The 16,190-nt window shown below is 36.9% G+C and overlaps 1 protein-coding gene across 1 annotated transcript; it reads right to left on the bottom strand.

The window, feature by feature from the left end:
* Window positions 1–4,006: 4,006 nt before the first annotated feature.
* On the bottom strand, window positions 4,007–6,915 carry LOC127957023 (frizzled-9). Its single transcript, XM_052555356.1, has one exon. It carries the CDS (start codon window positions 6,287–6,289, stop codon window positions 4,544–4,546), a length of 1,746 nt encoding a protein of 581 aa, XP_052411316.1. The 5' UTR covers window positions 6,290–6,915; the 3' UTR covers window positions 4,007–4,543.
* Between the last annotated feature and the right edge of the window lie 9,275 nt (window positions 6,916–16,190).

Raw genomic sequence — 16,190 nt, 5'->3', positions numbered from 1 at the left:
CACTTTGAGGTAATTTTACTTCTGGTTCAGGTTGGCTGGTTTCTCATTGACTCGATCATTCTCTCAAATCCAGTTTGTTTGCTTTGTATGGCTGAGATGAAATCAACAGTAGGCCATAACACTGACAACCCACAATCAAAAAGGCAGATTGGATATGTTTTTAAATGAAGAGAAAAATGTGGATCAATAATTCATAAAGGGGTGCTAGACAGTACGTAACAGTGTTTTCTGAAATCTGCAGGAATGTCCTCCTCACATCAGGCAATTTGTTTTGAACTCCTGTGATGTTATCCAGATCGCTGTTGTGTAAATCTTCTGCGTGTTCTTTCCTAACCAAAGAATGTGATAACAGAGTCATATAAAAAAACCTTGGGTCTTAAATCAAGTCTTAACAACTCCTTTTTTGACCTTCTTATAAGTGAGTATAATTCATCTCATAATTATGGAAAAAAAACAGTACATGGTCGGAAAAAGACAATTACACTTTTAATTATATGAATTAGCATGATCAAATTGTCATCTGCAAACAAACAAACAAATTAAATAAAATTCCTTAATGTTGTAATAAACTTTTGTCACGCTTCAAATAATTGCACAAATTTTCTAAGGCAATAGAAATAACTGAAATTATTTTGGTTTAACTTTATTTTAAGATGTCCTTCTTACAGTGTAACTAAACAATTAATTACTGATCAATTTACAACAAATACATATAAAATCTGGAATCTGAGGGTGCAAAAAAATCCAAATAATAAAAAAATCTACTTTAAAGTTGTCCAAATGAAATTCTTAGCAATGCATATCACTAATCAAAAATTGAGTTCTGAAATATTTATTGTAGGAAATTTATAAATTATCTTCATGGATCATGATCTTTATTTAATATTCTAATGATTTTAGGCATAAAAGAAAAATCAACTATTTTGATCCATACAATATGTATTGTCGGCTATTGCTGCAAATATGCCTCTGCTACTTATGAATGGTTTTGTGGTCCAGGGTCACATATAGGATTATAATTAATTATGCATAATTACTATATTTATAGTACATAATACATAATTATAATAGTTCAGTGTTAACTGAAGTCTTACTAAATCAAGTCCTACTTGTGTGTCAAAAGCACTCTTAAGTTCTAATTGCATTTAATATAATGTAAACGTTCTAAAATGTTATTTTCCACAAGTGTCTTGTTTTTATAAGTGTGCAAAGTGTATTTCATTTGCACTAGGAATGTCACTTATTAATATCCCCACAACCCTGACAAATTGCACAGTTTTAAGTCCAATGTCAACTGTTTATCAAAAGCAAACAGAGAACGAGTGAGTGTGTGTATGTGTATGTGTGTGTGTGTGTTTAGCCATTAGGCAGGTGGGACGTGGCTGTGTGGATAACACTCACAGCTCAGACTCAAGCATTTTGGTGAAAAGTCCTTTTGGTGACAACAGCTTCTCAATGGTCTTTTACCATAGCCTCATTTCCACATCAAATGATGAGGAATGGGATACTACCCATGGGGTGAAGAGTAATGAGCACCACTCCTTTATTCTTGTTCTCGATTCCTCTGGCTTCTTTAAGAGGAGGGAAAGTCCCAGATGCTTTAATGATCCTCCCTTTACCAGACACATAGCTGCTCCTCCAAACTAGCAGACAATTACAAGGCTGTTCTATCTTGTCTATTCTCAAGCTCACTTACAAGCCCATTAACATTCACTTGATAATGGACTCAAATGGCAAAAAGGGTTTCTTTTGACTGTGCTTTGCCTGAAATAGAGCTAAAACCTTAAACAGCAAGGTGTACAATGGAGCCGTTATGCCCTGGGTTTTGATGGGCAAAATAATGAACTGTGTTGCTGTTGAAATGGAAAGCTTATTTTCTGCATGAATGCGGTGGTGTCGCACAACTACTTCAAAAACATGTATACAGAGTTGATCTTGGCCGAATCTACACAACAAATATGGTTTTTGTGTGTATTTGAGCTGTGGTTCTGTGGGACGTGACAGTGAATTGAGAACATTAGCTGTAATATTGGTTCATTTCTGCTGTTATAGGACTGTGATCACACACTTTTTAAGGCTCAAAACATCAGGAAACACTGAGGTCTAATTTATTACCAGTAAAAAAGACAAACTAAAACTGTAGTATTCTAGCAATGCACTGATGATATATTACTGAAATAACAGAAAACTACTTTACATTTCCATTTTTATCAAGACTTAAGGTAAAATAGAACACTCACTAAACTGCTTTTTAACCACTTCTACCATATAGATGAAATTATTTAATGTATTAAATTAATTTAATAATGTATTAAATATGATTAAATATACATAGTAAATATAAAAAATAAAAACAATAAATATTTTATTTCATATAAAGATAATATACTTAATAAAAAATGTTAATAAATATATTATATTTATAATTAATTAATTATTTATTTTTTTCAACTGCTTGTAATAATATGTAAAGCTTTTTTGACCAAAACCAGCACATCAGATTTCTGAAAGATCATGTGCCACTGAAGACTGGAGCAATGGCTTCATAAAATTCAGCTTTGCTAATACAGGAATAGATCACATTTGGAAACAAACAGTTATATTAAACTGTAATAATATTTCAGAATGTTCTTGTTTTACTGTATTTTTGATCAAATAAGCGCAAAGCTTTGTGTGCATTAGAGACTTCTTTTTTCTTTTTCTTTTTTTTTTTTAGTAAAACATACAGACCCTGAACTTCTTAACGGTAATTTAAATAGAGTTGTTCATTATTATTCATTAGTAAAATCAATGTTTCTGGAAATTCCAGTTTTGTTGTTGTTGTTGTTTTTTTCTCTTTTTGGTTTTGTTTTCCATGAATGTGTGTTTGCATTGTCACTTTTAGGATAAAAATGTCTGCTAAATGAATACATATTAATATAACTGTGACTCGTAGAGAAAGCTCAAACTCAAAGTACTCCATAATCTTATTAAATGTTAACAAATCCATAGTCAAGAATTATGTTTATGTTTTTGTTAACAACAGCACAGCTTTTTACCATCGATGTTGCCAAATGAGTAATGTCTTGGTAGTATTTGACAGGAATTAAACATTCATCTTCCAGTATATTAACATTTCATTCAGTTTTTCCTAGTCTGCTGGCTGATGCAGCAGGCTCTGGTTTGTCTTAAGACACTGTTTACAAATGCTACCGCACTGTAAACCTGAAAACTGAAAACAGTCATGTGTTAAATTAGGTTTATACAGACTGCTACATGTGGTTAATGCACTGTTAAGTTTAGGCTACAAGCTCCAAGATAAACATGTTTTTTTTTTATGACCAAATGTAACAGCAGTTTATGCTCAAACGTCTGAGACCTGCCAAACCACTGGACAATTTCTACACAGGCAAGGGAAAAGTGCAAAAGATAAATAAAGTTAAAATGGTTAATCTATATGTATTTAATACAATACTATATACTTTTGCATTTCAGTAGCTCATAATTTAAGGTTGCAAAAACCCCAGCTTTTATGAACATCACAAATACATATTATGTCAGATATAAGACATTAAAACAGTATAAAAAGTCTGATATGAGTTATATACAGAACTACTCTAAACATACAGTATCTCCTCTTCATCAGCCTATGATTTCCTCATCGCAGAATTGTGCATTCAGAAAACAAATCATAAATGTATGTTTAAAAAAAAAAGGTTAAAAGAATTAGGCTAAAGAAACAAGTTTCATTTTTTCATACGTTTATAGCAGTATCATTCTCAGCTGACTGCAACTTCGCACTTTACTGTAAGTTGGCTTGGTGGTTTTGTAAGAGGATTTGACAACTGTAAATATAAATGGATCCCGTTGTAACATAATCACTTTACATTTGGTGCCAGGCAGATGTGTTATCAGAGAAGATTGAGAATTGTGATCCTGATTTTTCAGTAGTTTATATTCTTATATAAATCGAACTGAATGCAGTACTGAATTAGTGTTTTTAATAATACACACTTTGCAAAGAAAATTAATAATAATAATAAACCTGTTTATTTTTCACTGTATAGAAAATTATTTCTACTAAACTTAATAAATGTGTACTTTATTTCTACCGTTTAAAATCCATTTTAATCAAAAATGTTTTGGAAAAAAAAAGATTTACATGTACATTTTGCATTTAACACTGATAAAACTATAGAAACTTTATCACAAAATAAACATTTTTAAAAACTTTAACAGAGAAAACACATAATAAGAAATGCTTTATTGCTCCTCTTTTGAGAAAAAAATAACATACTGTAAAATTATTTAAAACTCTTCTTTATATACAGTATAGCACATACAGTATAAAACTATACAACTTAAATTTCCACAATAAATAAAGCATTCTGCAATTTGCTGCATTTACACAAACCTTCACTTTTAATGAAGTGACCTCTGTGTCAAGGAATAGCTTATAAATGCCACCCCTTAAAACTGTTGTGACTTTACTCGAAACTGAGCATTTCATCCTGATATGAGCCTCAAAAGTCTGTGCATGGCTCCAGAGAAGAGGCCTTTAGTCTCAAACATGTGTGGGACTGTCTGTGTACATGTCTGTTTTATTCATGTGAAGTGTCACAGCCGGTGCTTTGTAATGACAGTGGGAGCTGCTGCAGCTGACACCGGAGCAGGGCTTGCGGTTCATTTGCACGGCCAATCTCCTGTTGCACAACCCCTGCCAGGTCTGAAGTGTCTTTGTACTCCATACCCAAACCCCACTAGTGATGCCCACCACTAATGACATGAAAATTTTCAGCATGAACACAGCCACTGTGGGAACTGACAGGTCCAAGGTGCAGTCCGCGCTCCTGCGACCAGGAAAGGACACGCACTTGTTTTCCAGAGCTTTGAACTTCCAGTATTCCATATTGAGCCTTTCATAGAAATAGCATATGATGACAATAGTAGCAGGCACCGTGTAGAGAATGGAAAAGACTCCAATCTTAACCATGAGCTTCTCCAGTTTTTCTGTGTTGGTGCCACCGGTTTTCATGATTTTGCGGATGTGGAAGAGCGCTACGAACCCCGTGAGGATGAAAGAAGTCCCAACAATGAGATAACAGGATAGAGGGATCAAGACAAATCCAGTGAGAGCATTACTGTCCATGCTGCCCACATAACACAATCCCGTCAACTCATCCCCAGCCACCTTCCTCATAGTGAGGATGACTATGGTCTTTACCGCAGGAATACCCCAAGCGGCCATATGGAAGTAGCTACTGTGTGCCTCAATAGCCTCGTGGCCCCATTTTCGTCCCGCTGCAAGAAACCAAGTGAGGGTGAGGATGACCCACCAAATGGAGCTGGCCATGCCAAAGTAATAGAGGATGAGGAAGACTATGGTGCAACCTGTGCTCTCCAAACCCTCTCGGATAATGTAGAGCTCTCCGTTTTCCCGATCGCAAGCGATATTCTCAGCCCCAGCCACCGAGCGGATGATGAAGGCCACAGAGTAGACATTGTAACACATGGAGAGGAAGATGATGGGACGTTCAGGGTACTGGAAGCGCTGCGGGTCGAGGAGGAAGGTAAGAACTGTGAATGCTGTAGAAACAAAGCAAAGCGTTGACCACACCACCATCCAAATGAATGCAAAGTCCTTATCTTGCCTAGACCAGTAGACATCCACTGTAGGAGTACAACGGGGGGCGCATGACTCGCTCTTGTCCACGTACTGGAACTTCTCCGGGTTAGCACAGGACCGCAAGCCGCTTGAAGTACGTCCACTCCCTGCTGTGGGTTCCCTGGACCTCGGAAGAACTGGCAGCATTCCCTCGCCTTTCTTAGTCTCAGGTTGAGTGTCATTTTCGGGAGCTTCGATGCACAATGCGTTCGGGTCGTTGTTGGTTGGCAGCTTTGAGCAATCCAATGAGTCCGGCCATCTGAAACTGAATTGTTCCATTATGGGTGAACACCTCTGTCTGGCCTGTTCACACATAGGACGGCATGCTGGGATAGTGGTGGACACTTGATCGGCGCACATTGGCACATACAGAGAGCACAGGAAAAATCGCAGGTGGACATCACATCCGTACTTCACCAGAGGAGCAAATTCATTCAGTTTAATGCTAGCTTCCTCTTGGCTTTCATAATTCAGGAAGTTGGGCATCCGTGTCATGTTGTAGCCGATTCCCTGGCACATGGGAATGGTGATGGGTTCACATTTTGACGGACGGCCGCGCTCCAAATCATACGCTCCAATCTCCAGTGAAGATCCAGCAATCATAAGCTGGAAAAGTACAATCAGGATCTTTATGCAGTGGGCCATTGTGATAACCTCAAGAAAGTCTTATAATGATTAGTACACCCAGTGCCATGCAGATGATATTTGTCTTGTTTTGTTTGTAACAGAAATTCAATTCATGCTTCATAATACAGTAACTGACACTGAATGCTCAGCTGTTTTGAAGAAAAAAAGATTTCATTAAGGAAAACGTCATTTTCATGTCACTGTCAACAAATCCATTGAGTTTCAGTTTTAAATATATCCAAAACGTCTAGGAATTGTTTTAAAAACACGGTCAGTCTGCGCAATTAATCCAAACAATCAATAACGGATGTCAAAACCAAGATCTCGTGCACCGGCACAGTATTTTAAACTTTAAAGCCCTTTACAACACGCTATTTTCAAAAGAGTTTCGCTCTTTTCACCGTTCGCGTTCACATCCACGAGAATAAACTTTCAGTAGACAGCAGGACGGGTTGAAAGTGTCCGTCTGTGAAATCTCCCGATGTTGTGCGGCTCCACGCATGGAAACAGTGCGCTTCACGTTCACTTCTCGTTGTGCTCTTAAAAACGGGCTCTTGGTCGGTGACAGACTGACAAGCTCCTCCTAACACTCCACCTCCTCCACGATACTATAAAAATACAGTCCTTCCTCTTCACAGACAGGATCACAGCGTGCTGGTACGGAACAGAGCTGCGTTTGTTTACTAAAAAGATGTGTTGAAATAACCGAGAAGTCGCCGGTTCTGTTACAGCACAGCGGAGAGTTCACGTGTAGGAAACAGTGTGAAATATTTTCTAATTCTTGTAAGGGAAGTTATGGACATACTCTTATTCAACTTCAAGTCATAAGGGTCAGTCTTTTTTTAATTTAGATGTATAAAATCATCTGAGAGCTCAATAAATGAGCTGCAAAACTATTAGAAAATATTACATTATATTATACTCAAAACTGCATTTAAATATTTCATTTGAACTGCTTAAGGATTACTGACACAGTGAAATGGTGGAATGTGATAGGCTATAGGCCAACTTGTATATTACATATACTATAATGTAATATGATAAAAATGTATCTACTACTATACCAAATCCATTTATATCAAGCTGTAATTCACTCTAAAATAGTAGTGTATGACAATGCAATATAAGACATGTATGTATGTGTTCATATAACATATGAGTGTAAAATATTCTAAGCATTACAATATGACTGTTATGTTTTCATTATGTATTCAAGGTCAGAAAGATACACTGTTTCAAATACTTTCAAATGTACATTTAATGTTTCATTCCCACAGTAGCTACTGTTAAACAAATAAATAAATAAATTATTCCAGCATCCCTGCAACATACTGTATTATAATGGGTTTGGAGAATGGATGGATAAATACATCTCAGATTTCCTTGTGCCCTCAAAACCCCCTGTTTTCTTTTCTTTTGTTTGTGTGCAGTGACACCAATGCCATTCCCAAACAAATCCGGTTCCGCTCCCAAACACAATTCCACAGGTTCATCATCCGGTCCATATGAGGCCCAGGAGGCTTTCACTTTACCATTAGTGCCTGCTTATGCGTTATTGGGTGTATGGTAGGGAAAGCACCACCTGTGACATATGGCCCATCTCTCTACAATTCTCATGCTAAACAGAAGAGAAGAGGAGTGCCCCTAGAGTCTTAGTGTGGGCATTTGTTATCGCTAAACTCAGCTCTCAGCCCAGCACTCAGCATGCAGACGCACTGGACATGTTCCTGCAATACAGAGTATCAGTTCCCTGGTTTTCTCGTACTCTGACGGGTCAATTTCCTGCTCGTATAAATGTAACTGGATTCCTTTTGCCGGTAGTTTTTGTTTTGGCTGAGAGCTGTTTAAGCACTGCTTTCCACGTCCACGACCGCAAGTGTGCTATGAAAGAGCCTATTCTTCATGCTCATTGAATGGAGCAAAAATAAAAGCAGAGCAATCACATCTACAAGGGCAATCAGTCAGAGATACAAATGCAGCCGTTAAAGCTGGGAAGAGCTTTTCAGTGAACCACGAACATGCTACTTAGCAGATTTTATAAAAGCATCTTAGAAGGCTAATTAGGAGAAATGATACCAAAATGGCACAGCCACGAGTAAAGGAAGAAAAGAAAAATCTGCCAAACTTTAACTCCAAAAGTATTAGTGACTGGGATCCAAACAGTCAGTACTCACTGTACAAATCAGTTTATGCACAGTTCTGTGTGTCAGTCTGATTCAGGCAGTTTTGCTAACATGGAACATGACAAAAAACTTTTTTTTTAAATTTGGGTCAAATAAGATTCTTGATGATTAAAAATAAATAAATGCAATTTTGTTTCTGTATTTATATTGATTTCATATATCATGTGGGGTAATCATATTTTTATTTCTCTATTTAAATATTTATTTATTATGTCTTTCGCAACTTACTCTACGAAGATACAGGTACATTTATTTATTTGCTCACTCAAACTGGCATGAAAGCAATCTTTTTCATCAGTATCAGTTAACAGTAAATATCATTCCAAAACATAAAATTAGAAAGCAGGGCCACTAGTATAATATCCACTTATTCTTAAGTAGAACCATTCTTTATCCTGAATAAATCTGAATTAGAATGATCCAGACGTGAGTGATCTCATTCTGTTTGTGTATGAGTGCAGTATGATCATGAATATTCCTAATCTAACCATCAGCCCGAGGCAAGAAAGGCCTTATGTCTTCACACGACTCTTATTTGAGCACAGTCTTTCTGGCAGACGTCAGGACTAGCCAGTCCCGTCCAAACTATGAGAACAACAGAGGATGCCAAGGAAAGCGAATACTTTTTGAAAAATAATGGCTGAATCCGTTGTGCTCAATTTGCAGCATTAAAGTCTCAACTGGACTTGCCATAAAAAATGACATTTACAGAAAAAGACTTGTATAGAATATTCACCCACACATGTTCACTGTCGAACAGTGGAAAACAAGGTTAGTGTCTATGCATTTCAATGCACTTTGTTATAGTTGTAGATTTTAGGCTTATATATCCTCACAGGACACTTTACAGGCCCCATAAGGTATTTGGACGCATAAGCCATGCTTAAAAATGTACGAATGTCATCACTAAACCGTATCCCAAAGCACAAACGAAAAAGCAGCTGTTTGATGATAGAATATTGAAGGACTTTCCAGGCTGTATCTAGAGGACATAGTTAAGTGGCAGGTATGGCAATGTTTTCGGTGAGTATCTTGACCAGTAGATTAAAATAAATTGGACAGCCTAACACTCCCACCTCATGCCATCCTCCCCCCACTTGGGTTTCCAGCAAGTCACAGACACCTAACAAGTCCTATTAATACGGTGTGGATGGCAACAGGAATCAGGTGTCATCTCACTGGCTTGAGTTCACAAGACTGTAGTGGGGTATATGCAGACAGACTGTGACATACAGTGCTGTCTGATACGTGCCAGTACCTTGACTGTGTTGGCTGGAAGGACTCTGGTATTCACTACAGTCAGGGTCGATGGATGGGGTGAGGTGTCAGCAAGTAGGGAGCAGTATTTCATATTTCCCTTCATAGTTGGAATGGGGAATAATACGGTTTAAGTCCGTTCAGTCTAATAAAAGGTAATTGCGTAAACTTTCTTTTATTAATCTATCAAGAATCGTAATTTCAAAAATTACTGCAATAAAACATTTTGAATATTACAACTTTTTCTGTTTGGCCTAAAAAAAAAATGTGAATAATATGCAATAATGGGATTCTAAAATGATTCATATTATATTTTCTAAAAATTTAATTAATTCACTTATTCTTCAGTGGTTCGGCTGACCCCTTCACATTTCAAATCAGGGGCCAGTTGCATAAACAAAGCCACTAAAGTATGTTAAGACTGTCTCTTAAGAACTAGTTTGAACGTCTAGCAGTTAACCAAGTGGTAACCAGTCTTGCTTTTCAGATTCAAATTAGACCATTCTACCATTTTAGCTGACTTTGCAAAGTTATGAGCACTATGCAGTCTTCAAGAAAAATAAATATTACTTTTAAGACTAGTCTAAGAAGTTTATGCCACCAGCACCACGCCCCCTTACCAATACAAGCTGTCTTTGCACACAAGAGGAGACATGCACATAATCAGCATCTTAAGTATAAAAATACAGAATAAAGGAACATGAAATTAACATAGAAATATGAAATGATCTTAAAAAGAAAACAAATTAAACTGCCAGTAGGTGTCTTAAAGAGTGGGTCACTGAATCATTCATTCATCTGATTTGTTCAATGGTTGATTCATTCAAAAATGATACAAATGAACAACTTTATAAAGAGATCATTGAAACATTCACTCAGCATATTTGTTCTATAACACACAGAAATCCAGTAATGTGTCTGTTACTCAGAGAATAGAGCAAAAACAAATAATAATGTTAAGCCTTGTTCAGACTGTAATTTTGTGCATATCAAGACGATTTCTGATTTCAATAATGGACTGTTCACACAGTGTATTTTATCTGTTCTTATCTGATTTGTGTGTCCATAAGCACTCTTTCTTTTTATGGATTGTGTGTTGTTTACTATGGTAATGCCGGCTGTGTTGCTATGCCTACGCTAAAAACAACAATAACAGCAATACAGTTTGCAATACATATACTGTTTAATGCAGAAGCGCAGGAAACTGGAATGTGTGACTTTATTCCATGATGCCATCTTCAACGTCTGCTGGTTTAGTTTTTTTTTTTTTTTTTTTAAGCAGGAAACACAAACTTGATTCTGCAAAGACATTTATTATGTTATCTACAAAAACATCTGACCTTTTTATGCTTTGAATGATCTGACTGTTCAGACTGAAAAGGCTTTCCAGGAATGCAATTAAATCGATTCCAAACCACATATGAATGTAGCTCGAAACAGATTTGCACAAATCGGATATCATGTAGTTCTAAATATCGGATTTGCAATAAAATCCAAAAATAAATAAATCAAAATAAGCCACTCCTATGGGGCATTTTTTTCCCCATATTGTGAATTTTTAATACACATTTATTCATTTTGGTGTAATTTTTTTACCCTAACATGGGACAAGTTGTCACTGAACCACTTTTTTGTATTATTAGTATTATATCTCTATAGCTGTATATACAGTAGTTGTATAGTTGTTATTTCAGTTCTGAAATCCTAAATTAGGCACATCAGTTTTATCTTTGTGTAGAAAAAAAAAACACTTACCAACTTACCCTATACTCCCCCTGCAAGCCATTTAGAATAATCTACCTTTAGGCAGAAGATAAAACTGAAGCCATAACAAAGATATGAAATGGATGTGTGTGCGGATGACAAAGAGACAACCAACACAACTATTTAGGTTATAAATATTTATGTTTCAACATTTATTCTAAATAATTTTCAGTGTACAGTACTAACAGGGATTCAAAAATCCTTACAGACGTAGCTTATCAGTTCTAATGGTTACTATGCTTATATAAAATAATAAATGATAAAAAGAATAACAAAAATAAATTGAACATGCCTATAGAAGTTCATTACACTCATTGTATTTTAAAAGGTTCTTTTCAAATTTTTGGATCCCTTGAACTAACCTGAATCTGACTGACAAACTACAGGACCCATATCCCCCTGATTATACCTTACACTTCTCAACCATGCCTTACCCCGAAAGCATGTCATATGTTTATGGTGAGATGCTATTTCCCACCTGCAAAGGTGACAATCAGTGATGTCTTTCTCCAGACCGTGGCACTCTTTCCACCCATCAGCATGTGTGTGGAGCTTAAGAAAGTCATCCCACTCCAATTCCTTAATCATTTGTCACTCGAAAAACACATTGGTTATTCTCCTCCCATTCCAACACCATGGCACTTGCTTTTCTTCATCTTACCTCCCCCTCACTTTCTCTACACTCCTCTCTGTTCTGTTATGCCCTTGTTCCAGTTACTGCTAGACTAACATAAACATTGGACTCATATTCACATAAAGCCGATTCTTCTCCTCCATGCAGGGGAATAAAAAATAAAAGAAGAAGAAAAACATATATGGTATTTTCTGGCAAAGGCTGGCAGGGCTACACAGAATCAAGCCTTGTTCTTTAAACCTACAGTAAAGCTTCATGAAGAATTATGTTGTTAAATGAAACACACACTGACAGTTTACATTCTTCTATGCAGATTATAATGAGAGACTTTGGTGACTTTGAGCGACTTTGAAAGTTGAGAAACTTTGAATACCTGTGGAATACCTTTGAATTCCTTGCCCGCATGCAAAAGTCATGGCCATGATGGATGAGTTGCCACTGCTATGCGATTACTAGGTTATTCTGGTTGGTTGCTAGGCTGTTGGTACAGTAGGTCATTTCTAAGGTGTTAAACTAACCAAAGAAGCATTGATTTGATTTTAAAAAACAGCAAAATAACTTAAAAATTAATTTATTCCTGTAATGGCAAAGCTTTTGGGAAGCAGTCTTCAGTGTTACATGAACCTTCAGAATCATTCTAATATGCTAATTTGCTAATTTTTGTATTATTATCAAAAACAGTTGCCGCATATGTTTTGTGGAAACAATTTATATTTTGTTCAGGATTCTTAGATTTTTTTTTTTTACCGAAATATTTTAAAACATTATTAATGTCTACTAGTCTACTGCTAGTTTTGATCGATTTTGATATGTACTAGCTGAATAAAAGTATACATTTCTCTCCCCAAAATGTCACGCATATTCATATCTATGATGCAAATGTACTGGTCAAGTTGTGTGAGTTAAATATGCTCTAATAATTATTAAACCCTAAATATTAGCTATAGTAAAAAATAAAAAAGATCATGTATATTAACTGAATTGTTAGATAGCAATATGTTCATTTTTCCTCTGTGTGATACACATGATACACAATGACATATTTGTAAAAGACCAAAATCCTAAATCTGCATATCCTGCCTGAACAAGCCTTAGATAGCACCGATACCTCACCACTATCTGAAAATGGCATCATGCACACAGACTCCACTTTCACACAATACACTATAGAAAAAGATTGTTACTACAAAATGCACATCCACACTTTATGTTGCATGTTAATTAAGGTATTGGTCAATGTATTCTTCAGTGTAAATGTAAAATGTAACACAGCTCATATAAGTCTACTTGTGCATGTCTGTTCTTAATCATACTGTTTTAAAATCAGAATTACCCCATTTCTACCCCAATTTTAATGGCTATCAGGCTGTATACAAAAATATATTCATTAAAAGCCAGAAATATGCTTTTGAAAGAGCCAACCTCTATTTCTAACCATTGCAACTCTAAGGACCAATAATAATAATATCACTGTGGAATAGAGAGCATAAAATGTGCAAAAAGAAGGAAACAGACCTGAGGCACAGGCTCACTGTGTACAGCTTTGAGTAAACTGTTGATTTGAAGTACGACGTGTCCATTTGGAGGTAACAGATAATAGTCTCTATTGGCCTGTTAAAACTATGCAGGATGGTTGTGGGTTTTTTTTCTCTCAAACTGTTTAGCTGGCCAACTCACATTTGATACAAGCGCTAAAATAACACCTAACATATAGCCTAATATATTTTAGTGCTGGCATGTTTTTCTAAATGCATCAAAGACTATTCAAGCCTCTTCGAGTTTTATTTAAACAAGAGCGAAATCAAATTTGTCATGTTGTTCTTTAGCAGTGCTATTAAATTAGGAGTAATGGGCTGAGAGCATCACTATGACCATGCCTTTTATACCTGACGAAAAAAGCTCACCCTTTGGCTTTTCATGTTCAACATCTAAGGGCGCCAATTTGTCTGTAGCAACCACGGGGCACCGTACCACCTCCTCAGCCCTGAGCCAGGACAAACAGTGCCCCAGAGTGCCCAACTAGTCTTGCAGTTTAGTACTAAATGGAGTTACTGTGCCCAACACAGCTTCCCAGCATGCCCTGGTAACCCAAAACATTACAGCCTCACGAAATATCATTCAAGATAAAAATGGGATTTATTGAGCAATAATTAATTTTGTTGTGTAACAAATAGGCCTATATATAAAACATACTTGAATTAAAACACTGGGAAAGGCAGTGAGATCTGTAACTAATTATAAAGTGGCTGGGTTGCACTTTTAAAAAGGAAGCTTTATATGCATGAAGCTTAACAACAATAACAGTACTGTTGGTATATTACATACTTTAGCAGTACCACTTAAGAAAAAGGGGGCAGGAGGACCCCTCTACCCAGTTACACAAATAGTACCCACTCTATCAAGGAGCCTATCAATTGAGTTAGGATATCTGCAGCAGCAGGATGTATGCATTTTTGCATTTTGCAGAAGTAGCCTTCCCAACACTGTCAATAATGAACCATGCAATTTTCACAATTTTGTATTGTATACGGTAACTTACCAATTAATAGTTCTATAGCACTAAAGTACTAAATACAATTAAATGATTTAATAGCATATTTTAATACCATTTTCACCATCCTATAAGGGAAATATTCCTCCTTGACTCGACTGACACTTGACCACTGGCTTGAGCACCTGGATGGCGTTCACTGAAGAACACTGTGGCCTTTCAGACAGAGGCCAGACGTGTCTGCATGACTGCCAGATTGGACTGCATGCAACAGCTGCTCAAGTGCATCTTAGCCTGGAAGAGCTCCACAAGTGCTAATCGGAGGATCTGTTGGACCCGGGTTTGACTGCTGTCATCACTTGAATGACTGTGAAAGACCAGTTGCCATGATGCTAAACATGTATGGAGCCTAATTCGTAGAGACTGTGCATACGTTCCTGCTTCCAGCAATAACCCGTCTCGAAAAGATGGTCTGTGGCATTCAGACTTTGTCAATAGAATTCTTTCTGTGATAGTATCTGCAGTGATGGGTGGCCATCAGAACATCTTATGAGGGCAGCTCATCTTTTGGATGTGTATCAGACTGAATACACACAGAGTCACATACAAGCTCTCCGAACATGTATGGACTGGAAGAGACAACTTGGGTCTTTGTGTCAACTGCTATCAGCTCGTGTTGTTGGAGATCTGGATCTGCTTTGTGTTTGCACGCAGGTGTCTGTAACCCAGGAAGAACTGGATGTTCCTGGATCCTCATCCCTTGTTCATTAATAACCCAATCATCACCTTAACTCTCTCTGAATTAGATTTTTGATCCAGGAACACATCCTGTTTGGCAAAATCACAGTCACGGTTGCCACGCGGTGAACGTGATTTTGCAAGGATGTGTTCTTGGTCAGTGTCTTTTCTTGGTCCTGGTACAACATTCCTAACCATTAATTAATTTCAAATGAGAGGGAAATTACCCTATTGGCTGATCTGAAAGTCGTTCAAGTCCCAACCTGAGCCTTAAGCTCTAACCGGTTGATAGGAATGTTGTTTCAGAACCAAGAGGAGCCTGCTCCAGGAACATGTTCCACTTGGCAAAATCAGGGGCACCATCCAGACATACCACTGATTCTCTCACACACAATCTTAATATTACTCTCTTACTGTCCTATATTTAACACTATGGTCTTGGTAGCCAAAGAGAAAGAATCAGAGTATCAACTTCTGCCTGTTAGTTTGGGGAAGGACTGCCTTTGTCACTACACAATGGAGGATTGGGCAAAAGAGGTGGCAGAAGTGCATTCAAAAACCTAAAATAAGCATCATACCCATTAGGTGATAAAATAGCATAATTCACCTTTCAGAAATAAAAATGCACTATCGTTTTTTTTCTATATTACCAATCTTTGTGTATGACTCAGGCATGCATGTTTAACTTTTTCCACCTTGTAATTTTCCATTAAAATGTCATAACTTATCTTTTCAGTGAAATTACAGACTATACAGACTGTGTAAACCTGCCCCTTTCTTACATAACTGCAAGATTCTATTCACATAATTGTACCATCCAATGGATAGAACCAAGTCTCCACCCTACATTTA

Source organism: Carassius gibelio, chromosome B5, assembly GCF_023724105.1.
Source record: "Carassius gibelio isolate Cgi1373 ecotype wild population from Czech Republic chromosome B5, carGib1.2-hapl.c, whole genome shotgun sequence".
In the NCBI taxonomy this organism is placed as follows: Eukaryota; Metazoa; Chordata; class Actinopteri; order Cypriniformes; family Cyprinidae; genus Carassius; species Carassius gibelio.
Note: the sequence above shows the minus strand (reverse complement) of the source record. Positions and strands in the feature narration are given on the sequence as shown.

Bases quoted from the DNA above. Each gene is read 5' to 3' on its own strand.
- LOC127957023 (XM_052555356.1), bottom strand. From the start codon at position 6,289: ATGGCCCACTGCATAAAGATCCTGATTGTACTTTTCCAGCTTATGATT.